The sequence below is a fragment of the Schistocerca nitens genome, chromosome 1 (genome assembly GCF_023898315.1).
Source record: "Schistocerca nitens isolate TAMUIC-IGC-003100 chromosome 1, iqSchNite1.1, whole genome shotgun sequence".
Classification (NCBI taxonomy): domain Eukaryota; kingdom Metazoa; phylum Arthropoda; class Insecta; order Orthoptera; family Acrididae; genus Schistocerca; species Schistocerca nitens.
The window spans coordinates 12,817,690-12,842,585 of NC_064614.1; the positions used below are offsets into that span (position 1 = coordinate 12,817,690).

The 24,896-nt window shown below is 40.0% G+C and overlaps 1 protein-coding gene across 1 annotated transcript in view; it reads right to left on the reverse strand.

The window, feature by feature from the left end:
- Positions 1-3,515: 3,515 nt before the first annotated feature.
- LOC126241974 (protein 5NUC-like) overlaps positions 3,516-24,896 on the reverse strand; it is a 107,742-nt gene continuing 86,361 nt past the window's right edge. Inside the window, exons 9-12 of the mRNA XM_049948052.1 lie at positions 5,455-5,613; positions 4,732-4,941; positions 4,473-4,637; positions 3,516-3,793 (exon numbers count right to left, since the gene is read on the reverse strand). Of these exons, the coding sequence (XP_049804009.1) occupies positions 3,684-3,793; positions 4,473-4,637; positions 4,732-4,941; positions 5,455-5,613 (644 nt within the window). The 3' untranslated portion in view covers positions 3,516-3,683. The remainder of the gene's footprint in view (positions 3,794-4,472; positions 4,638-4,731; positions 4,942-5,454; positions 5,614-24,896) is intronic.

A 24,896-nucleotide genomic window follows, 5' to 3' on the forward strand; every position in this document is an offset into this window, starting at 1 on the left:
ACATTGAGAAAGTTCAAGGAAGAGCAGCACATTTTATATTAATGGGAAGTAGGGGAGGGAGTGTCACAGACGTGATGCAGAATTTGCGGTGGACATCATTAAAACAAAGGAATTTCTCATTGAGTTGGGATCTTCTCACAAAATTTCAATCACCAACTCAACAAAGCTGCAAAAATATTTTGTTGACACTGACCTGTATAAGGAAAAATGATCGTCATAATAAAAGAAGAGAAATCAGAACTTGCACAGAAAATATACATGTTTGTTTTTTCTATGAACTGTTCAAGAGTGAAATAATAGAGAATTTTTGTGAAGGTGGTTCTGCAAACTCTCTGCCAGGAATTTATGTGTGATTTGCAGCGTATCCATGTAGAGGTAGATGTAGATGAACATGGTAAAATTTTAACAGAGATATTGCAATTGCTTAGCTGAGTATATGGGGAGACGTGTGAGTCACGTGCAGTGCAATGAGTGGTTTGTGTTTTCAACATGGTAGAATGTCAGTTGGTGATGAACCCAAGCCAGGACAACCTTCCACATCAGCGGATGATGACCATGTCGACAGATTTCATTCTGCAATCCAAGGAAATCATTGTTTAACTGTGCAAGAAGTTGCTGCCGAAGTGAGCATCAGCATAGGATTATGCCATCAAATTTTGAGTAACAGAATTGAGAAGCAATGAGTTAGTACAAAATTTGCCTACTCATGTATCACTCCTTGTCTGTACTTATCTAGCAAAACATCACATTCCTGTTGTGCACCAACCACCATATTCTCTGGACCTACTTTATTTCCCAGACTTAAAACTATGTTGAAAGGACAGCCTTACAAACCACAGAGGTAATTGAGGACAATGCAACAAGAGACATGCACGCCATTCCAGAAAATGCATTCCAGGAGGCTTTCCAATAGTGGAAGAAACACTGGTAACGTGTATTGTCAATAGAGTGGATTTGAGAGTGGCAGTGCTGGAAATGTTGTACAATAAGCAATAAAGGTGTCTCAGTGGAAGTTCAGTATCTTTTTGAATATGCGTCATATATATGTGTGCACAGCAGAATAGTTGGTCAGTAAGTTCCAGGTGAGCATCCACAGTGTACAGATTAATCTATTTACCTTCTTGATAAATAAATAATTAATAAGAATAAATACTTTTTTTGCCTTAGCTGCTTTGTCCCAGAACATTATGCCATAGTGCTGAGTGAAACAAAGCAAAGTATTGCACAAGTTCTGTAGGCAAGTCAACACAGTGAGTGAGAAGTGCAAAGTAGGCAGAACTGAGTGTTTGGTTAACTTATGCATATGCTGGTGCCACCTCAGTTTATTATGCATCTGGATGTCCAGGATCTTCACATATGGAGCCTCATCCAGTATGTGTCTACTAATCTATACTTGAGGTACTTTTAAGTCACTTTTATTAGTTTGTAATTGTATAATATGTAGCTTTATAAGGTTAAGAATCATGCTGTTTGATGTGAAAGACTGTTTTTTCATCTTATTGTGGTTGGAGAATCAGAATGGTGTGCGGACTGTTGTAAGGCACTGTATTTTAAACAGCTCAGATGAGTCAAAGGATACCTCCGCTCAGTCTGAATGGACTTCTATTAGTTGTGGTGTGCCTCAAGGCTCAATTCTGGGGCCACTGTTTTTTTTATATGTTTATAAATGATTTACCATTGTGTGCAAGCCTGCCTTGCAAATTTACTCTTTTTGCTGATGATACCACCATCTTCATGAGTGGAAAATCAGATGTTAATTTTGAGGATTCAGTTAACAACATACTCTCTGAAGTGATTAACTGGTTCAGTGTTAATGGTCTCTCTCTAAACTCAAGTAAGACCAATTTTATCCAGTTCCATACAAAAACAAAAAAAGTGAGAGAAATAAATGTAACATAGAAAGAATGGATATGTCTAAATTGATAGCAAAATGAACTGGACCTTCCATATACAACAGACCCTAAAAAAATTTAGCTCAGCTATGTATGCTATCAGAATGATGTCTTCCATTGAGATTTAACCACTATGAAGTCCGCATACTATGGGTATTTTCACTCCATTATGTGTTACTGAATTATCTCCTGGGGAAATTTAGCTTTGACAAAAAAAATTTTTGTGGCCCAGAAAAGGGCTATTAGAATTATGTGCAGAGTACCCCCTAGGACATCATGCCATAACCTTTTCAAAAAGCTGCAAATAATGACCACTGTATCCCAGTACATATATTCGCTGATGTGTTTTGTAATTAAGAACCCTGCACAATTTCCATCAAATAAGAAATATCACAAATATAATACAAGAGGGAAAGAAAATCCTCATTGTGAACTTAAGAACCTGACAGTTGTTCAGAGAGGTGTCAAATGGTCAGGAACAAAAATTTTTAACCATCTCCCTGACCAGATAAAATGTTTAAGAGAAAATGAAACTCTTTTTAAAGCAAAACTAAAAGAATATTTGTTAAATATGTCTGTTTATACATTAGAAGAGTTTTATGATGCAAAAAGGGAAATAGAATTTAGATAGAATTATCCATCTTGTTAACAAAGAAATGTGCTTGCAATTTTTCTCCAAATTAAAACATGAAATTTTGTATTAACACTCAAAGAAATCTGCTGTTATATGTACAATATCTGTTTTTCCTCTAAACTTTGTATTAACTATATGCAGTTGTGTAGAACATCTTATATATCTTTTTGTATGTTTGTTGTTTTCTATGTTTGACTCGTTCCACATCTCATGTGACGTGCTCACAATACAAGATCTACGGAACGTGAAATAAATTTAAAAAAATAATAATAGTATCTGTCATATACATCATAACAGTGATAAATAAACCAGTGGGTTAGTTTCCACATAAAAACATACAGCTCTGGGCAGAAATACTGTCATTTGAAGAGAAACTTATTACAAGTAAATGAGAAGCCAAGATCAGAATACAACAGCAGTGTAAAAAGTGTATTGAATGAAATACAGGATTATTTACAATAACTGAGATAACAGTTCACAATAACAACATTTTTTGTTAGATACTGGCAAAGAAATATTGGCAAAAGTTTCTTGATTTTGCAACTGCATTTTGTCTGTGGAATAAATATGTTTGTGAATAGAGATACATGTCAACAGACAATAGAGGTACATTCGACATACTACTAGACAGACAAAATAATCAGTCAACAGTATAACACTTGAAAGCATGTGTGGCATATTGAGTTACTTCTCAAACAGGGAGATGCAAAAGGATTGCTATCAGTATGCATTTGTTTGGTTTTATAAATTTATTCACAAGGCAGTCTCAAAGTGAGGACGTACTAGCTTGCTGAAAAAAATCTAATATTCCTTAAGTCAAACGATCTCTCTCTCTCTCTCTCTCTCTCTCTCTCTCTCTCTCTCTCTCTCTCTCTCTCTCGTGTGTGTGTGTCTGTCTGTGTGTGTCTTCATATTTGTCCAACAAAATGTATAGTTTTCACATAGTTTTGTGATAAAGCTATCTTTGCTATAACTGATAAATGTAAACATAAATTTAAACAATCTTTTATATTCCAATAAAGTGATATTAGTATAATCTAATCAAAGCTCTGCTTTATATCTTTAAAACCATTAAAAACCATCAGGTACTTTCTTTTGTATATGGTCATAACAGTCTTTTGTCTTCATTATAGCCACACTGTAATTTTTTTCCAGGATCACATAATCAGTGCTATCCTTGATCCTCGCCTTGCTCTATATTTAGGGTACAGGAACTTCCAGCCAGCAAATCCTGCACCAGCTATTACCACAATTATTACCAGAGTAACTGGAAAAAGAGAACATGGTCCTTCAAGATGTTCACAGTTTTAAATAAATAGCATGATTCTTTTATGATAAAAGTAAAATTAGAACTTAAAATATGCTTAATTTGCACCGATGTTGAGTTTTCTATTGCATCACTTAACATCACATTGTATGAATACATAATCTGTGGTGGTGGTACTATCTTGAATTACCCATATAAATATCAGGAGCTACAGCAAAAACGGAATGCGGTATACAACACTGAAGTTTTATCCCAGCAGGTGTAAGATACTAAATGCATTCCATTACAAATAAAACTGACCTCAGAATAAGAGAATATCAAATATGATTACCAAAAAATTATTACTGCTATCAAGTACTTCATTATGACTTATTTGCCTCTCACATTCCAGAGAATGGTGGTTCAAATTACATCTTATCCATTCAGATTCAGGTTTCCCATAGTTTCCATCTTGTTTAAGACAAATTCCATGATGGATCTTTTGAGGAGGATTCAACCAATTTCCTTCCCCACATTTTCCTCAATCCAGTCTCATGCTAAATCTCTGACATCCTCTCTGACTCATCAACATTATATTAAACCCTGATCTTCCTTCCTCCCTTCTTTTTCTATAACTATATAATTTCACATATGAATTAACTAAATAAAAGTTGAATGAAAACTTAACAGAATTACTTACTTATTACAACCTCTCCTGTATTGTTATAGCAGGTTTCTCCAGAATTGCTTGTTCCTTTATAAAATTTAATTCTCTCACCAACTGTTGGAATAACAGGTATAGCACTGCTTTGAAGTGAACCTTTCCAAGAAATGTAGTCAGTCAAACTATCCAGGAATGTAAACTCTGCAGAGAAGTTGTGTATTTAACTAATGAAATACAGTTTTCAATACAAAAGTACTCTTCAAATGTTTATACTAAAATCAGAATTGATACTCACTATAAAATTTAGGATTCAAAGATTCACTCTTAACAAATGAGAAGTGATTTCCTTCCAGAACAAATTTTGGAAGTGCTACATTATAACTAATTGTTGCATCATTAAAATTCACAGTGTTGAATCCTCTAGGGTCACTAATATTAAATATTTGTATTTGTTTCACTCTTTCCCCTGCTTTATTTTCCAGGTTGTAAGTAGCATGAAGGTAATCTGAAATATTAACAAGAAGGAGAATTAATTACTGTGCTAATAATGCATTGATGCAATGATTAAAATAAAAGGCAAAATTAATTAGGCCCAAAGTAAGGGCATCATAGTAAACTGTAATCTTACATATAGTGTTTTGCAGGTTCAAATGGCTCTGAGCACTATGGGACTTAACTTCTGAGGTCATCAGTCCCCTAGAACTTAGAACTACTTAAACCTAACTAACCTAAGGACTTCACACACATCCATGCCCGAGGCAGGATTCGAACCTGCGACCATAGCGGTCGCGCGGTTCCAGACTGTAGCACCTACAACCACTTGGCCACCCCAGCTGGCTGTTTTGCAGGAAACAGTCTACATTATAAAATAGAAGAGCCACTTAAAAAGTAATACATGAATGAATCACAAATATGTATGCCTTATGCCTGTATCAGTATTTAATTCTAATTAGTTAAAGTGACCCTGTTACAGGTTTGAAAAATCTTTCAGTATGAATTACCTGGGAATATTACTTACTAGATACTTGCAGGAAATTTTTCATCGGTTCAGAGGGTGACCTATAGTCAGACACTGCCTCTTCAAACATTTCTTTCAGTTGTTGCCCATTCAGCGTTACAGAATAAATGTAAGAATCATTCTCAAAAATCCCATATATATCAGCCACACTGATATTACCTGAAATCGTGCAAATGCTTATTACTACTAAAAGATATCATTGTAAACATTAAAGATGTTGATGAGATAAATATACTTGATCCAATAATATTCGGTCCATGTAAGAATATGTAACAGATATTTACACTGTCCAGTTACATTAATGGTGACCACATGTCGGAAGCCTGAATATCCAGCTTTTGCAGCACGGTACACTTAAAGACAACAGGGATGTGGAGCCATGTGGACTCCATTGCCACGGCCAGCTGTGCTAGGTTTCTCGGCTGAGGATCCACGGCATGAACAGCCCCGTCGAAGTTGTCCCACAGATTCTCAATTGGGTTTAAATCCAGGGAGTTTGGTGGCCAGGGGTGTACTGTAAACTCACCCTTGTGCTCTTCAAACCACACACGTAAACTGTGAGCTGTGTAACACATTGCATTGTCCTGCTCGTAGGTGCCATCTGGCCGAGGAAAAACAAACTGAATTTTGGGGTGCACATAGTCCCCAAGGACAGGTGCATACTTGTGTTGATCCACTGTGCCTTGCAGAATGATGATATCACGCAGGGAATGCCATGAGAACATTTCCCAGGCCATAACATGAGCAGGGCATTTGCTTTCAGACATTTCATGCCACGCCTGCCAACAGCCATCGGTCTGATGGAGCATATCGCTGATGAACAGCAGTCAGCATGGATGCATGAACTAGGTAGCTGCTGTGGAGGCCCATAAGCAATAACATTCACTGCACGGTCATTGAGGAGACACTGTGGTAGCCCCTTGACACATCTGGGCAGTCAGTTTCTCGCAGTCGCCATGCTGCTGGTTTTGGATAGTGCCATTTTGCCTTAGACGGTATACTTTAACCTTAGAGGCACATGAACACTTAACAAACCTAGCCGTTTTGGAACTGCTTCTACCCATGGGCTGAAAGGCGATGATCAGGCCCTTTTGGGCATTATATCAATCACTCAGTTTTTTAATAGGATTTAGTGAGGGACTCTTTATGAACTGTTCAGTACCACACAAGACAGTTCCTCAGTGTACCACCCAATCCACATTACACATAACATAGTATGTAATGAAATATCTTTTGCTTCATAATTTATCTTCATATGCTAATACATATATTATGTACATGATGTAGCATATCAATTTAGCTTATCAGCCTACAAGGTAAAAGTAATTAGCCATAATATGTAATTATCAGTAATGCATTATTTCTGAATCAGCAATTTGATAATGGGTATGAGAAAACTAATTATGTAACTTTTGAAAACAATAAATGAAGATCTCATGATAATGTCAGTATCAAATTCCAGTTTGTAACTAATTAGCAAATTAATCACTAAAATTTGATTATTTCATGTAAGGTCAAATTAACAATTCAAAATGTTTCATGACATCAGATGTGATCAAATTCGTGTAGGATCTTAGAGAATCATGTTATTAAAGATGCCAGACTCAGAATTCCTGTAATTAATTTTGTAATTACACCTTCTAGAAATTTCCGACATAAATAAATGACGTTTTGGAGATTCTGACAAAACAAAGCTTTTGTACAACATGTGAAGCTTGTAATCTAATTCCACAGTCTGTAAAGTTCTCCTATTTACGTTAGCACAAAAGGTTATTCAGTAATTAATAAGGTATCTGTAATTTTGTGTCAAGCATTGTTAACCACATTTCATCATTTTATTTTTGTCTCAAAACCTAAAATCCAATACTTGAAACTATATTCATTATAAGCAAACATTTGTTTACTTCAGAATTGTGATAACAGAATATTTTGTAGCCTTCTAAACTGCTAACTGTAATTTGATAGATCTATTTTGTAAACAATAGCACCAAAAGAGCATGTACTGTCAAGCAAGTATATAAGCAGTGCTGCATGTTAAATAAAAAACAAGTTATGGGTTGTCGTTGATCTGTAATGGGAGGTCTGTGTAATTACATTGTTTGAGAAAATATAGGCTGTCAAAAGGAAGGTTCACTAGAGTTTACTTTTATTTAAAACATCAGATCATCACACGTTGAGTTCTCAGGACTATCTGGAAATGGATTAAGCACCCCAATGTACAGTTTCTACAACATGCTGGAGATTTCTGTTATAAGATCTAAGCAGTCAGCCTTCTAAAGTTTACTTAAATTGACAGCAACTTGTTATTAAGTTAATCAGTTTCTGTAAGCATGGAGTTTAATTAATTAATCACAAGGTGGCTATGTTAGAGTTTCTGCATTACAGCAGAGACTGCACTCTTTGCTGCATCCCTCCGACATGCTTATATACCCTCCACTGCCAGTGTTGCCACCTGTGAGTGGTTATTGAACGTTGATGGCAAACATAGATGTGATCATATTGATGTGGCTGGACCATGTACTTAATGCAGTGTTAGGATGGTATGTGTCTCAAAAAATACATGAGAGATAAACGTTGTATGTCTGGTACATTATTTGGCCTTAGATGCCCTCTCTCTTCAACTAATCAATCTCCCATCTCCATGAAAATGAATAAAAGGTATTCATAAGAATTTTAAGTGTAGTAAAGCTGACAGAATCATTGCCGTGGAAGCGCTGGAGCAACTAATTGTGTTGCAGGTCACAACACCCAAAGATGACAGTGGTCATGCATGTGTGTGACTTGGGCATATGTGTTTGTCTGTCATCTAATAAAGACTTTGAAAGCTAATATTTTTCAACAGTCTACTTTTAAATGTGCTTGTCAGCCACCCAGTGCCTCCTCTGTATAGTGAGTAGCAATCTGTCCAATTCATGCTGTGGTTTCTGTATTCACAATTTTAGTAGTTTTTTATATTGGTGGGTAACACAAGAAAAAACATACTGAACTGAGAGTAAAGCACAATGGAATTCTTTCAGCAGTAATGTATTTTGTGTTTGTGTGCCGTGAGACTATTGATATGCACACATGACATGCATTTCTGATGTTTTCCGTGGTCTCGTAAATTCAGTGCAGTTCGCTTTATTCTTTACTGAATGTTATTGTAAGCTTTTGTTGATGAATAAAAGTTAATTCTGCACCCTTAAGGGGTACATACCATAATTTATTTGTGTTGCCTATCTCACAACATAATTGCTGGCCCTTAATAATGTTCATATCTAGGTGACATAAAAATGAAAAAGCTTGCATACTTTGCCTACTTTCATTCCATAATGTCATATGGTATAATATTTTGGGGTAACTCTTCAAGTCAAACAAAAGTTTTCAGAGTCCAAAAGCGTGTAATATGTATTATTTGTGGAGTAAATTCGCGGACGTCCTGTAGAAACCTCTTCAAAGAACTGGGTATACTAACTGCTGCCTCTCAGTATATTTACTCATTAATCAAATTCGTCCTAAATAATATATCTCCTTTTCCAACAAACAGCTCAGTTCTTACATACAATACCAGGAACAAAAATGATCTGCACAAGGACTTAAAAGCATTTACTTTAGTTCAAAAAGGGGTCCACTACTCAGGAACACACATCTTCAATAATTTGCCAGTAAACATAAAAAATTTAGTTACAAATAAAGATCAGTTTAAAAGGAGCCTGAAAGACTTACTAGTGGCCAACTCCTTCTACTCCATCGACGAATTTTTTAATAGAAACAAATGATGTATTGTATATATTCATACTATTAGTATTGTTATTTCAGCTTGAAAAAAAAATAAATAAATTGACATGTTCCACATCCTCGAGGATCTCCTCAGCACGGATCTATGGAATGAAAACTAATCTAATCTAATCTAATCTGTGACTAGTGTCCTTGACAAACAGTGAAATACATACTCAAATGATGGCGTTTGACAACAAGCTATCCCTCACCACCGTAGACAACATCAATCAACTCTGCAATGACATACAAGTTTTTGGAACTCACCACAGAATATGAACCCTGTGCAGTGTAATGAAAACAGCACTAGTTCTGTAAAGACCCCAGAAATGCAGGCAACATGGCCAGCTCCATACCACAGTGCAGTGAATGCTACTGCTAAAGTGAAAGGCAATGTAAAATCGAACTTAAAAACTCTGTTGGTCCATGTAAATTCTTCCATGTCATGACCACATGTAATGATAAACTCTATGATGGAACCACAAATGCAGGTGACCTGGTCAGTTCCAAACCGTGGTGCAGTGAATTTTCCTGCAAAAATTGAGCATGTAGTTACATCAGCCTCAAGAACTTTAATGGTACTGGTGACATCGTCCATGTGTGACCACAGATTGGAGCAACAAACTATTCATCCAATGGATCCATTTCATCTGGAACATGCCTGCAATTACAGGCTCTGCTCCCCAGTTCGTCTGCACCACTCCTTCAATTACAGGCTCCATCATTTATGCCCATTCAACCACAAACTTGGACTGCAGTAATGGAAAACATATTTTGTCTACAGTAATGACCAACAACAACAAAACATTTGCTCTGATGATTAATAATTTGGAACACCAAACTACAGCATTGGGTTAGGACATTATTGTGCATGCTCCACAAGATTGAGCTTACAACAAGCTCAAAAGTATGTTGATTGCTTGTTGTGGTTTTCAGTCCTGAGACTGGTTTGATGCAGCTCTCCATGCTACTCTATCCTGTGCAAGCTTCTTCATCTCCCAGTACCTACTGCAACCTACATCCTTCTGAATCTGCTTAGTGTATTCATCTCTTAGTCTCCCTCTACGATTTTTACCCTCCACGCTGCCCTCCAATACTAAATTTGTGATCCCTTGATGCCTCAAAAAATGTCCTACCAACCGATCCCTTCTTCTAGTCAAGTTGTGCCACAAACTTCTCTTCTCCCCAATCCTATTCAATACCTCCTCATTAGTTACTTGATCTACCCACCTTATCTTCAGCATTCTTCTGTAGCACCACATTTCGAAAGCTTCTATTCTCTTCTTGTCCACACTAGTTATCGTCCATGTTTCACTTCCATACATGGCTACCCTCCATACAAATACTTTCAGAAACGACTTCCTGACACTTAAATCTATACTCGATGTTAACAAATTTCTCTTCTTCAGAAACGATTTCCTTGCCATTGCCAGTCTACATTTTATATCCTCTCTACTTCGACCATCATCAGTTATTTCGCTCCCTAAATAGCAAAACTCCTTTACTACTTTAAGTGTCTCATTTCCTAATCTAATCCCCTCAGCATCACCCGATTTAATTTGACTACATTCCATTATCCTCGTTTTGCTTTTGTTGATGTTCATCTTATATCCTCCTTTCAAGACACTGTCCATTCTGTTCAACTGCTCTTCCAAGTCCTTTGCTGTCTCTGATAGAATTACAATGTCATCGGCGAACCTCAAAGTTTTTACTTCTTCTCCATGAATTTTAATACCTACTCCGAATTTTTCTTTTGTTTCCTTTACTGCTTGCTCAATATACAGATTGAATAACATCGGGGAGAGGCTAGAACCCCGCCTCACTCCTTTCCCAACCACTGCTTCCCTTTCATGCCCCTCGACTCTTATAACTGCCATCTGGTTTCTGTACAAATTGTAAATAGCCTTTCGCTCCTTGTATTTTACCCCTGCCACCTTCAGAATTTGAAAGAGAGTATTCCAGTCAACATTGTCAAAAGCTTGCTCTAAGTCTACAAATGCTAGAAACGTAGGTTTGCCTTTTCTTAATCTTTCTTCTAAGATAAGCCGTAAGGTTAGTATTGCCTCACGTGTTCCAACATTTCTACGGAATCCAAACTTATCTTCCCCGAGGTCCGCTTCTACCAGTTTTTCCATTCGTCTCTAAAGAATTCGCGTTAGTATTTTGAAGCTGTGACTTATTAAACTGATAGTTCAGTAATTTTCACATCTGTCAACACCTGCTTTCTTTGGGATTGGAATTATTATATTCTTCTTGAAGTCTGTGGGTATTTCGCCTGTCTCATACATCTTGCTCGCCAGATGGTAGAGTTTTGTCATGACTGGCTCTCCCAAGGCCATCAGTAGTTCTAATGGAATGTTGTCTACTCCCGGGGCCTTGTTTCGACTCAGGTCTTTCAGTGCTCTGTCAAACTCTTCACGCAGTATCTTATCTCCCATTTCATCTTCATCTACATCCTCTTCCATTTCCATAATATTGTCCTCAAGTACATTGCCCTTGTATAAACCCTCTATATACTCCTTCCAATTTTCTGCCTTCCCTTCTTTGCTTAGAACTGGGTTGCCATCTGAGCTCTTGATATTCATGCAAGTGGTTCTCTTTTCTCCAAAGGTCTCTTTAATTTTCCTGTAGGCAGTATCTATCTTACCCCTAGTGATATACGCCTCTACATCCTTACATTTGTCCTCTAGCCATGCCCGCTTAGCCATTTTCCACTTCCTGTCGATCTCATTTTAGAGACGTTTGTATTCCTTTTTGCCTGCTTCATTTACTGCATTTTTATATTTTCTCCTTTCATCAATTAAATTTAATATTTCTTCTGTTACCCAGGGATTTCTACAAGCCCTCGTCTTTTTACCTACTTGATCCTCTGCTGCCTTCACTACTTCATCCCTCAGAGCTACCCATTCTTCTTCTACTGTATCTCTTTCCCCCATTCCTGTCAATTGTTCCCTTATGCTCTTCCTGAAACTCTCTACAACCTCTGGTTTTTTCAGTTTATCCAGGTCCCATCTCCTTAAATTCCCACATTTTTGCCGTTTCTTCAGTTTCAATCTGCAGTTCATAACCAATAGATTGTGGTCAGAATCCACATCTGCCCCTGGAAATGTCTTACAATTTAAAACCTGGTTCCTAAATCTCTGTCCTACCATTATATAACCTATCTGATACCTTTTAGTATCTCCAGGATTCTTCCAGGTATACAACCTTCTTTTATGATTCTTGAACCAAGTGTTAGCTATGATTAAGTTATGCTCTGTGCAAAATTCTACAAGGCGGCTTCCTCTTTCATTTCTTCCCCCCAATCCATATTCACCTACTATGTTTCCTTCTCTCCCTTTTCCTACTGACAAATTCCAGTCACCCATGACTATTAAATTTTCGTCTCCCTTCACTACCTGAATAATTTCTTTTATCTCGTCATACATTTCATCAATTTCTTCATCATCTGCAGAGCTAGTTGGCATATTAACTTGTACTACTGTAGTAGGCATGGGCTTTGTGTCTATCTTGGCCACAATAATGCGTTCACTATGCTGTTTGTAGTAGCTTACCCACACTCCTATTTTTTTATGCATTATTAAACCTACTCCTGCATTACCCCTATTTGATTTTGTATTTACAACCCTGTAATCACCTGACCAAAAGTCTTGTTCCTCCTGCCACCGAACTTCACTAATTCCCACTATATCTAACTTTAACCTATCCATTTCCCTTTTTAAATTTTCTAACCTACCTGCCCGATTAAGGGATCTGACATTCCACGCTCTGATCCGTAGAACGCCAGTTATCTTTCTCCTGATAACGACGTCCTCTTGAGTAGTCCCCGCCCGGAGATCCGAATGGGGGACTATTTTACCTCCGGAATATTTTACCCAAGAGGACGCCATCATCATTTAATCATACAGTAAAGCTGCATGTCCTCGGGAAAAATTACGGCCGTAGTTTCCCCTTGCTTTTAGCCGTTCGCAGTACCAGCACAGCAAGGCCGTTTTGGTTAATGTTACAAGGCCAGATCAGTCCATGATCCAGACTGTTGCCCCTGCAACTACTGAAAAGGCTGCTGCCCCTCTTCAGGAGCCACATGTTTGTCTGGCCTCTCAACAGATACCCCTCCGTTGTGGTTGCACCTACGGTACGGCCATGTGTATCGCTGAGGCACGCGAGCCTCGCCACCAATGGCAAGGTCCATGGTTCATGGCGAGAGGGGAGGGGGGGGGGGTTGATTGCTTGCTATACAGAATCCACCGACCTCAAAATCGGGCAGGTGATACAACAAGGAAAAGTGATGAGAGAACCCCATCAGAGTTCCAGCGACATACATGTAATTCAGCAAACAGCTCCACAGTGTCCAACATACATGTTTGGCAGCAACTACTACTGGCACAGCACTGGAAGAATATGACAATAAATCACCCAACAAAAGGCTATACGTCATTGATAGGTTCTGTATAATCCTCATAGTTTCCCACAACAGTGGCTGCGACAGCATTGGCGGGCTGCCTGACCGAACCCGGGCTGTCACCACACCCGCAAGTGCTTCTGAGGAAATATGAAGATTATGAACCACAATAGTAGTGCTGGCAGCACAGGTGCAGACGCAGCAGCAACAGTGGGGTACCAACAGTCAACCACAGGCCCAGTTTAACCTGGTGTCACCATCACAAGGACTACGGTGACAGGGGAACAACATCCAGGGGGTAGCTGGTGCCACAGACATTTCTGCCAAAGTGCTGTAAAGTGTACCTCACCATGCAGTTGTCCAAATGGCAACTGCAATCTGAACTAGGCACAACAGTCTGCACATCAGACAGAAAGTGCCAACAGTACAATAAGATATGCATGGAATGTCAATAAACATTCAGAGACAGTCTGAACCACAATAACCAGTATGTACACAGTAGAAGTTCAGTGTGTACACACTATCCTCCACAAGCTATCTCCACATTTACATACTAATGCATCTAAAGGTCTTTATGTATCAGACAGGCATACAGGCACGAGAGATGTACTCTGACTTTGGTACACTGCCTGCCAGCTATGCACCAGGCCACAAACAAGACATTCAGGCATGGCTGAAAGCAGTTAACAACTCTGCAATCAGCACCTATGGCCACAAAGTGCTCACCTTCAATGTTGATCATTTGTAGTTGCTGATGTTGCTTATTTTGGCCACTGACTTTGTCACACACTTTGCACTAACAGTGATCTGGAGAGAACATACTTCCTGGACAGAAGTGAGAACAGTGCAGTATAAGGGGCCAGAAGTCTCCCTGCTTACAGTGCATTACAGAGAGTTGACATGTCTATGCCTCTGACAAACACATCACAGCTTCTTCAGCATGCAATATTAAAAACCCCATACAACTGACAATTGAGTGCTTTGATTTACAAGCTGAGCCATGTGTTGCGACAGCAAGGTGTGATCATGTAATACAACACAAAGAAGATATTTGCAATGAAAACCAGGACGTGAAAGCAAAATTATCTGACATGGAAACCGAGTTAGTGATGGCCAAGACTGTAATTGCCTATTTGAAATGCAGAAATGCTCCTACAAAGAGGTCACCTGAGAGCCGTGCAATAAAATCATCAAGCAAGTTACAGATGCAGCCTCACCACAATGGCATCAAGCATAATACAGTGCGTCACACCTGCACCACAGCAAGATAACGCATCTCATTACGTGCATGCAGAACTGCACTTCAACAGCAAATGGAAACAATGGAAACTTTTGAGGAGGTGTTCATTGGAAAAGCTTTTCATGAAATAATACGCCTAAACAATAACAATCATGAAAGCAGACCAGTCATAGCCCTAACTAACGAGGGAAACTAGTGAGCTGGGCCAACTCTAGCAGGATTTGGTCCAATAACAAAAATCTGCAACAAGTAATTAATACACAAACGAAAGTTCACTCAAACAGCAATACAATTAAAGACAAACAAAAGTTAACAGTGTTTCATCAGAACATAAGAGGCCTATACTGCAAGCTGGATCAGTTCACAGCAAATATAGAAGACACAAAAGGTATAAACAGTGCCCACATTCTGTGTCTAACAGAACACCACATCACTGCTGGTATTGAAGTGGTCCCTATTCCTAACTATGTTTTGGCAACGTCTTATTGCAGGAACTACACTCCTGGAAATTGAAATAAGAACACCGTGAATTCATCGTCCCAGGAAGGGGAAACTTTATTGACACATTCCTGGGGTCAGATACATCACATGATCACACTGACAGAACCACAGGCACATAGACACAGGCAACAGAGCATGCACAATGTCGGCACTAGTACAGTGTATATCCACCTTTCGCAGCAATGCAGGCTGCTATTCTCCCATGGAGACGATCGTAGAGATGCTGGATGTAGTCCTGTGGAACGGCTTGCCATGCATTTCCACCTGGCGCCTCAGTTGGACCAGCGTTCGTGCTGGACGTGCAGACCGCGTCAGACGACGCTTCATCCAGTCCCAAACATGCTCAATGGGGGACAGATCCGGAGATCTTGCTGGCCAGGGTAGTTGACTTACACCTTCTAGAGCACGTTGGGTGGCACGGGATACATGCGGACGTGCATTGTCCTGTTGGAACAGCACGTTCCCTTGCCGGTCTAGGAATGGTAGAACGATGGGTTCGATGACGGTTTGGATGTACCGTGCACTATTCAGTGTCCCCTCGACAATCACCAGTGGTGTACGGCCAGTGTAGGAGATCGCTCCCCACACCATGATGCTGGGTGTTGGCCCTGTGTGCCTCGGTCGTATGCAGTCCTGATTGTGGCGCTCACCTGCACGGCGCCAAACACGCATACGACCATCATTGGCACCAAGGCAGAAGCGACTCTCATCGCTGAAGACGACACGTCTCCATTCGTCCCTCCATTCACGCCTGTCGCGACACCACTGGAGGCGGGCTGCACGATGTTGGGGCGTGAGCGGAAGACGGCCTAACGGTGTGCGGGACCGTAGCCCAGCTTCATGGAGACGGTTGCGGATGGTCCTCGCCGATACCCCAGGAGCAACAGTGTCCCTAATTTGCTGGGAAGTGGCGGTGCGGTCCCCTACGGCACTGCGTAGGATCCTACGGTCTTGGCGTGCATCCGTGCGTCGCTGCGGTCCGGTCCCAGGTCGACGGGCACGTGCACCTTCCGCCGACCACTGGCGACAACATCGATGTACTGTGGAGACCTCACGCCCCACGTGTTGAGCAATTCGGCGGTACGTCCACCCGGCCTCCCGCATGCCCACTATACGCCCTCGCTCAAAGTCCGTCAACTGCACATACAGTTCACGTCCACGCTGTCGCGGCATGCTACCAGTGTTAAAGACTGCGATGGATCTCCGTATGCCACGGCAAACTGGCTGACACTGACGGCGGCGGTGCACAAATGCTGCGCAGCTAGCGCCATTCGACGGCCAACACCGCGGTTCCTGGTGTGTCCGCTGTGCCGTGCGTGTGATCATTGCTTGTACAGCCCTCTCGCAGTGTCCGGAGCAAGTATGGTGGGTCTGACACACCGGTGTCAATGTGTTCTTTTTTCCATTTCCAGGAGTGTATATGGACAAAGGAGGAGTAGCTGTATATGTAAAAAACAATGTCTTGTTCACGGCAATAGATGTACAAAGATTCTGCTTTGAGCTACATTTTGAAGTATGTGCTATAGAGGTGCCAGACACTGTCTCCAGATTAACAGTTGTGGCAGTTTACAGGGCACCATCTGGTAATTTTAAAGTGTTTGTTAAACAATTAGATACTCTTTTGTTGTACTTAAGTAGAGAAAATAGGGGCGTGGTAGTTGTTGGGGATTTTAACATAGATTTCTTGGTTAATTCTCCCTGCAAGGTGGAGTTTGAAAATCTCATGTGCACGTACAACCTTGTTCCCGTGGTTAGCTCGCCCACCAGAACCACAACCTCTTCCAGTACTCTCATTGATAACGTTTTTGTTGATCAGAGTAAAGTCAACCATATTAATATTGAAATGGTTATAAATGGTCTGTCTGACCATGATGGACAACGAGTTACTTTCAACAGCTTGGGAATTCTTCTGAGTGACACCTCACTTAGATGGAAAACAGTAAGGAAAATAAGTGAGGAAGCTATTCAAACGTTCAGATCAAGTCTTCAGCATACTGACTGGAAACCTGTTTATCCAGCAGAAACTGCTAATTCAAAATACAATTTATTCACAAATGAGATAGCAAAAAAGTCATACAGAGTCCAACCTGCTAGGTCTGCAAAAAAACCATGGCTCACTAAGGGCATCATAGCTTCCTGTCAGAGAAAAAGACAACTCTACATAGCATCAAAGACTTCTAACAACCCTGCTCAGCTAAAACGTTATAAACTCTACTGTAAAATTCTTGCCAAAGTAATTAAAAACTCTAAAAGTATGTGTATAGCATCTGAAATTAATAATTCTGAAAATAAAATTAAAACAATCTGGAATGTGATAAAGAGAGAAACAAGGACTGTAAACTACACCAAAGACAAAAATATTGTTTTAACTGTTGACAACTCAGAGATAACTAATAGTGAGGAAATTGCTGAAATCTTTAACCAACATTTTTTAACTGTCCCAACACAGATAGGTTGCCATGGTTCTGTAGATAAAGCTGCCTGTATAATGAAAAATAATTTTCCAGAACCTTTCAGTCAAATAAGTGTGCTTCTCATTACTGCCACTGAAATCAAAAAAATCATACAGTCTTTGAAAAATAAACATTCTGCTGGTATCGACGATATTTCAAGCAAACTGTTGAAGGCTTGCTGTGGTGAAGTGACCGAAGTTTTGTCTCACATCTGCAACACATCCATGCAACAAGGAGTGTTTCCAGACAGAATGAAATACTCTGTTGTCAGGCCCCTGTACAAAGCAGGGGATGCTACAAATGTGTCAAACTATCGCCCTATCTCTCTATTAACAACATTTTCAAAAGTCCTAGAAAAAGCTCTGTACAACAGGATTGTGGCACAGCTTGGTGACCTGAACATCATTAACAGTCAGCAGTTTGGTTTTCAAAAGGGAGTTTCAATAGATAACGCAATTTTCTCATTCACAAATGATGTTCTAGAGTCTATAAACAGCAAGAGGCTGCCAATTGGTGTCTTATGCGACCTATCAAAGGCGTTCGACTGTGTAGATCACCAGATACTCTTCAAGAAGGCTTGTCATTATGGAATTACAAGACCTGTAGGGAACTGGTTAAAATCGTACCTCGAAAATAGTAAGCAGAAGATTATTCTAGATGTTTCAGATAGTGTATCACAATATATAGTGGACTCTGAGTGGGGAATTGTGCAGCATGGAGTGCCACAGGGATCAGTGCTTGGGCCCTTGCTGTTCCTCATATATGTTAATGACCTACCTTTATCCATCAATAAGCAGTGTAAATTTACAATGTTCGCTGATGATACGAGCATTGTGGTGGATAATGTGTCAACTACTGACTTAGAATCCGAGGTCAATGATATCCTTAAAGAAGTTCTGGGTTGGTTTAGTATTAACTCCCTTTCAATAAACCTGAAAAAAACCAATTTTATCCAGTTCCAGACAACCCACAAAAACCCAAAAGAAATAGTTATCACACAGAATGATCAGATGATAAAGCAAGTGTACTTATCAAAATTCCTAGGCGTATACGTGGACAGTAAGCTGAACTGGGAACATCACGTTCTACAAACACTAAAACGGCTGACGTCGGCAACATTTGCTTTACGAATTTTGTCACGCTTCAATGACATTACCATCTCAAAGTCAGCTTACTTTGGCTATTTTCATTCAGTCATGTGTTATGGCATCATCTTCTGGGGCAATACACCTGCCGCAAAGAAAATCCTCACAGCACAAAAAAGAGCAATAAGAATCATTTGTGGTGTACCCCCACGAACCTCATGTCGAAATCTTTTTAAACGACTTGAAATACTGACAGCAACATCTCAGTACATATATTCATTGATGTGCTTCATAATAAATAACCCCACTCTGTATGAAATGAATTGCCTACATCATGAACATAACACCAGAAGAAAAGAGGATTTCCACATATTTAAAGACCAAAATATGTCTGCTTGTGTCTGTATATGTGTGGATGGATATGTGTGTGTGTACGAGTGCATACCCGTCCTTTTTTCCCCCTAAGGTAAGTCTTTCCGCTCCCGGGATTGGAATGACTCCTTACCCTCTCCCTTAAAACCCACATCCTTTTGTCTTTCCCTCTCCTTCCCTCTTTCCTGATGAGGCAACAGTTTGTTGCGAAAGCTTGAATTTTGTGTGTATGTTTGTGTTTGTTTGTGTGTCTATCGACCTGCCAGCACTTTCGTTCGGTAAGTCACATCATCTTTGTTTTTAGATATATTTTTCCCACGTGGAATGTTTCCCTCTATTATATTGAGTAGAAAAATAGCTACATCAAATAAAAAGCCATTGCTCCTCCTCTTATGTTACTCAGCTACTGTTTTTATCTACTACTTCAAATAAAGTAACACATAGATCACTATCAGCTGTCTAAGTACTGGAAAAGTCAACATCTGTTTATAACAAACATTAGAGTAACACAGAATTTACATCCCTGAGACCAAATATTCTGATGAATTATAGGAGTGACTAATGAGCTAATTCTTTTATTTTGTTTTTGAATATCTGGTCATTTTCAAGTTTCTCCCTGACTTCTGTTATAAACTTTTGCACCAGAGTATAAAACAATTCTGAACCTAGGTAGGGATGCATAATGTACATATATCAACAAAAGTTTTGCATCACTCGGATATGTCATGCAGACATGTTTCTATTGTGACTGTTCCTGTAGCAATTGAAGGTTCACCTCTGATGCTAGTTGTAAATAGACACAAAGTTACCACGAGTGCTACCACACTAAAATGGAGTACAGAATTTGAGCTGAAAGTAATGCACCAGTAGGGTTGCATTAGAAACGTCTGTGGAACAGTAGAGTAAATATCCATCATGTCACGAAGGACAGTCATGACAAATGATAAGGTCTGCATCATCATGTTTGTCAACCAATGATGTTGATTGTGTGCACTGAAGTGAAACTGATGTGCTGCAGACATGGAATCAGTTCCAGGTGACAGGTAGTGTTGGGACTTACTCCACAGAGACCATCACAGAAATGTTGAAAAATCTAAACTGGCACTTGAAGATTGACACTAGCTGCCTGTAAAAGCCTATTTAAAAATTTTCAAGAAATGCTATTAACTGAAGAATTTAGAGATACTCTTCACCTCTCGAAGAGTCACTCCAATAGGGACCACGAGGACAGGGTTTGACTAACTACAGCAAGCACTACCATGCACTTCACAGTGATTTGCAGAGTATGAATACAGGTGCAGGTGAACCCTCCTGTAGGTAAGAGCACTGTCAGTGAATAATCTGTGAGTGTTACTGATCCCGTTTGACAAATGGTTTATGTATGTTGAGAAAATTAGAGGTCCTACCACATTTCCTTGTGTCACACCCTGTGTTGCTTTCAGTACTGCTGAAAATTTGCCATCCAGTATAACATGTTGTTGTTGTTGTGGTCTTCAGTCCAGAGACTGGTTTGATGCAGCTCTCCAAGCTACTCTATCCTGTGCAAGGTTCTTCATCTCCCAGTACCTACTGCAACCTACATCCTTCTGAATCTGTATAGTGTATTCATCTCTTGGTCTCCCTCTATTATTTTTACCCTCCACGCTGCCCTCCGATATTAAATTGGTGATCCCTTGCTGCCTCAGAATATGTCCTACCAATCGATCCCTTCTTCTAGTCAAGTTGTGCCACAAATTTCTCTTCTCCCCAATTCTATTCAATACCTCCTCATTAGTTATGTGATCTACCCATCTAATCTTCAGCATTCTTCTGTAGCACCACATTTCAAAAGCTTCTATTCTCTTCTTATCTAAACTATTTATCATCCACATTTCACTTCCATACAAATACTTTCAGAAATGACTTCCTGACACTTAAATCTATACTCGATGTTAACAAATTTCTCTTCTTCAGAAACGCTTTCCTCATCATTGCCAGTCTACATTTTATATCCTCTCTACTTCGACCACATCATCAGTTATTTTGCTCCCCAAATAGCAAAACTCATCAACTACTTTAAGCATCTCATTTCCTAATCTAATTCCCTCAACCTCATCTGATTTAATTCGACTACATTCCATTATCCACATTTTGCTTTTCTTGATGTTCATCTTGTATCCTCCTTTCAACACACTGTCCATTCTGTTCAGCTGCTCTTCCAGATCCTTTGCTGTCTCTGACAGAATTACAATGTCATCAGCGAACCTCAAAGTTTTTATTTTTTCTCCATGGATTTTAATTCCTACTCCGAATTTTTCCTTTGTTTCCTTTGCTGCTTGCTCAAAATACAGATTGAATAACATAACAGTGTAACATAAGCAGTCTATTAGCCAAATACTGATGCAGCTAATGACAGATCTGCAAAGAGATTCCTTATGACCACATACTCGCTAATAATCGGTGATGTGGTAGAGTGCCGAAATTCTTGTGGAAATCTAGGAAGATGGAATCTATCTATTCACCTGCATCTGCTGTTTGCAAGATGTCATGTATTAATAGAGATAGAGCTGTTTTTCACACAAGTAGTTCTTCCTGAGTTCAGTCTTTCTGCTTATAGCCTGGAGGTCTAAAATATCTCTTTTGCATGTGAGCTGTATAACCAATTATTCTAGTCAGTTGTCAGACAATGGATTCAGTATTGCTTTTCAAGACTTTTTGTCCTTACCATCATATGTTTGCATAGTTTTCCTAATCAATACTGGGCAGATTAGAATCAACACTTACTATTATTGTATGCTCAAGATATTTCTGTGCTATTAGGTTTACACTGCCTTTGAATGCCTTTGTGATCGTTGTGATAATCTGATAACTCGTAGAAAGATCCCAGTATTAGTCCACTGACCCACGCTACTTGTGTGCATGTTAGTTTTCAGTTGGCTCCATGTTTGACCACACTAGACCTAATGCTTCTGCCTGTTTCTCTAGACACTTCTCATGTAGAGTCTAACATGTCTTCCCAATAAACATTCCATATCTTCTCAAATATTTCCCTATTTCTATGTCAGGTTTCAACCAACTTTCATTCCTAATATTATGTGGGCCAGCTGCTGTCTTAAGAGACATGTGAGCTCTGAGAGCTTACTGTGAATACTCTGGCTGTTAACAACTAATATTTTGTGATTCATATGCTCCACATTTGCTATGGGCAACTTTGAAGTTCTCCACTCTGTAGCTAAATCAAGGTATATATCTACAGCTGAGCTCATCACAGAACCAATTAAGCCTTTGGCTTAAATGCTCCACTGCCTGCAGATCCAAGGACCCTAATCTGTCTTCAGAATGATGCTATAAATTGACACCTGTGTAAGATCTCACAAGTGAAGCTAGGTGTCTTCAACATATCCATCAATCTCTGGAAAGAGCTTAGAAGGGCCTCAGAACTCAGGCAACAACCAACATGGGTGAATATCTAGAGCTGACTGCAACTTGTACTGTCAGTTCCTCCCTGTATGGCTCCTCCTGGGATACATTGCAAGTGCATATTTGGAACATGCAAACTGATTACCACCAACAACCCCTTCACTCTGCTCTGTGAGTGCCCTGACCACAACAGAAGAGAGACTGCAACACGAGCAAGAAGGAAAGCCCCACTGGCCCTGTCTCATTATCAGTGGGAGGCTCTACAGGGTATGACATTCCAGAAAGCAGTTGGTGTCTTTTATATAGGGTGAGAGGCTCTGTGTGATATGTTGGAGATTATCATGTAACAGGGCAGACACAATTTCAGTGATAGCTCTGAAGCCGGCTATTATGTTATCGCCAGGATGGTTTTATTTGTGTGTTTTCAAAAGTAAGTAGAAGATGAGGGTGAATGTTTCAGAACGGATAAGGAATTATATAGAAATAGTGGTGAGTCCTTATGAGGCGCCTACGGTTTTCAAGATTTTCTGCATCTCAGTGTGGATGGAAGGAATGGAGTTGTCAGGAACAGTTTTGTATGCTGAGACATCGAAGAGTTGTCAAAGCCCCTCTGTCACTTACTTCTCGTGGTAAAGTATCACAGTGGTGGGGCCTTTTTCCACAGGGGAGGATGATAATAGAGTGGTCTGTCTTCAGGTCAGGGACAGCTTAGTATTTGGTTTGAGTGAAGTTCAAGGGTTTGATGATGTTTCTGAGGGACGCTGTGCGACAATGCTGGAAGTTAGGAATACTTGGAATGTCCAAAGAGGGTGGTTCTGCAGAAGAGAAGGGGGACTTTTGGAACTGGACTTGGAACTGATTTAGGCAGCATTTGAAGTTCACTCTGTTGGTTGTAGGTTGGGGTTGAATGTTGAAGTGGTATTTCCAGTTAGCATTTGAGGTGAATGGGAAGAGGTCCTTGACTAGTGTAGTGTGACTGAATTTGGTGTGGCACTGAAGAAAAGAACAGATGTCTCAGGTTTGGAGAGGGATCTTTGGTTGTGTATTGCTACGGCTGGTGCTGGTGGTGGTGGTGGTGGTGGTGGTGGTGGTGGTGGTGGTGGTGGTGGTGGCAGTGGTGATGTGGATGGTAGTTGTGGGAGAGGGATACGGCTTTTGAGATATTTTAAATTTGGTTAGCAGGCTATGATGCTTACTTAGCTAATGTGAGTAATTTTGTTCAGATTTATGGATGGCTTCAAGAAGAATTACATTGAGAACGCAGTTGTTGGGATTGGTGGTTGGCAGATGTAATCTGTTGGTCAAGGACAAGGAGGATACGTGCTAAGGACTGAACACTCTGGAATCTGAGGACTGGTAGAAAGAGGGGTGCAACCAGAGTTGGGAATATTTAATGTGAGGTCTGCAGGAGCAGTACTTATTGTTAAGCAGGATGAGGATAAGTTTGTGGTATTGTTATTTGGCTAAAGCAAGAGCATGTTTGCTGTACGAATATAGGTAATGACCAACTGGGTTGGAAAGTGTTACTGAATGGAGGATCAGTCCAAACATGTGGAGACATTCATCACATAATGGGCATTCAAATATTAAACTTTCTTGCAATTCTAAACAGATGTATCGATTGATCAGTAGGAGGTGTGACAACCCCCCCCCCCCCCCCCCCGCAAGGCATGAGTATACCCTTGTATTCACTGAGGCATGGAACCAAACAGGCTCTGAATTTCATCTTGAGAAATTTTTTGCAATGGCTGAAACACCTCCTGTGTCATTTCATTAAGACTGCTGGTAGGAGGCTGGTATGGAAGTATACAGCTTAGCTTTGCACACCACATGAGCTCGATGGGTGGCGTTGCTGAACACCACAGAATGCCACTCAATATCCTAGTTGGTCCTGGCTCTAAATTATGCGAGCCTTTGTTGTTTGTAGCATAGTGTAGCAGTCAGTGACATATGACAGCTCAAAATCTCAATCAGGCTTCCAGTAATCTGTTCTAGACGGTTTGTGGTGACACTTTGTATCTAAAATCTGCCAATATTTCTGCTTCCACCACCTGTCCCTTCTTCAGAGCAAGTAGCACAATCCTAAAGTCTTGTCATGTTGTAGTTCTTCTGGAAGACCTTGTGCCTACTCTTTTTGCCACAATGTTTTCCTGATACCACCTCATCACCACTCATTCTGTAGTCATTATGCTATAGCCAAATGTCTGTGCCATCTTTAGGTGTTTCTCTCAAGT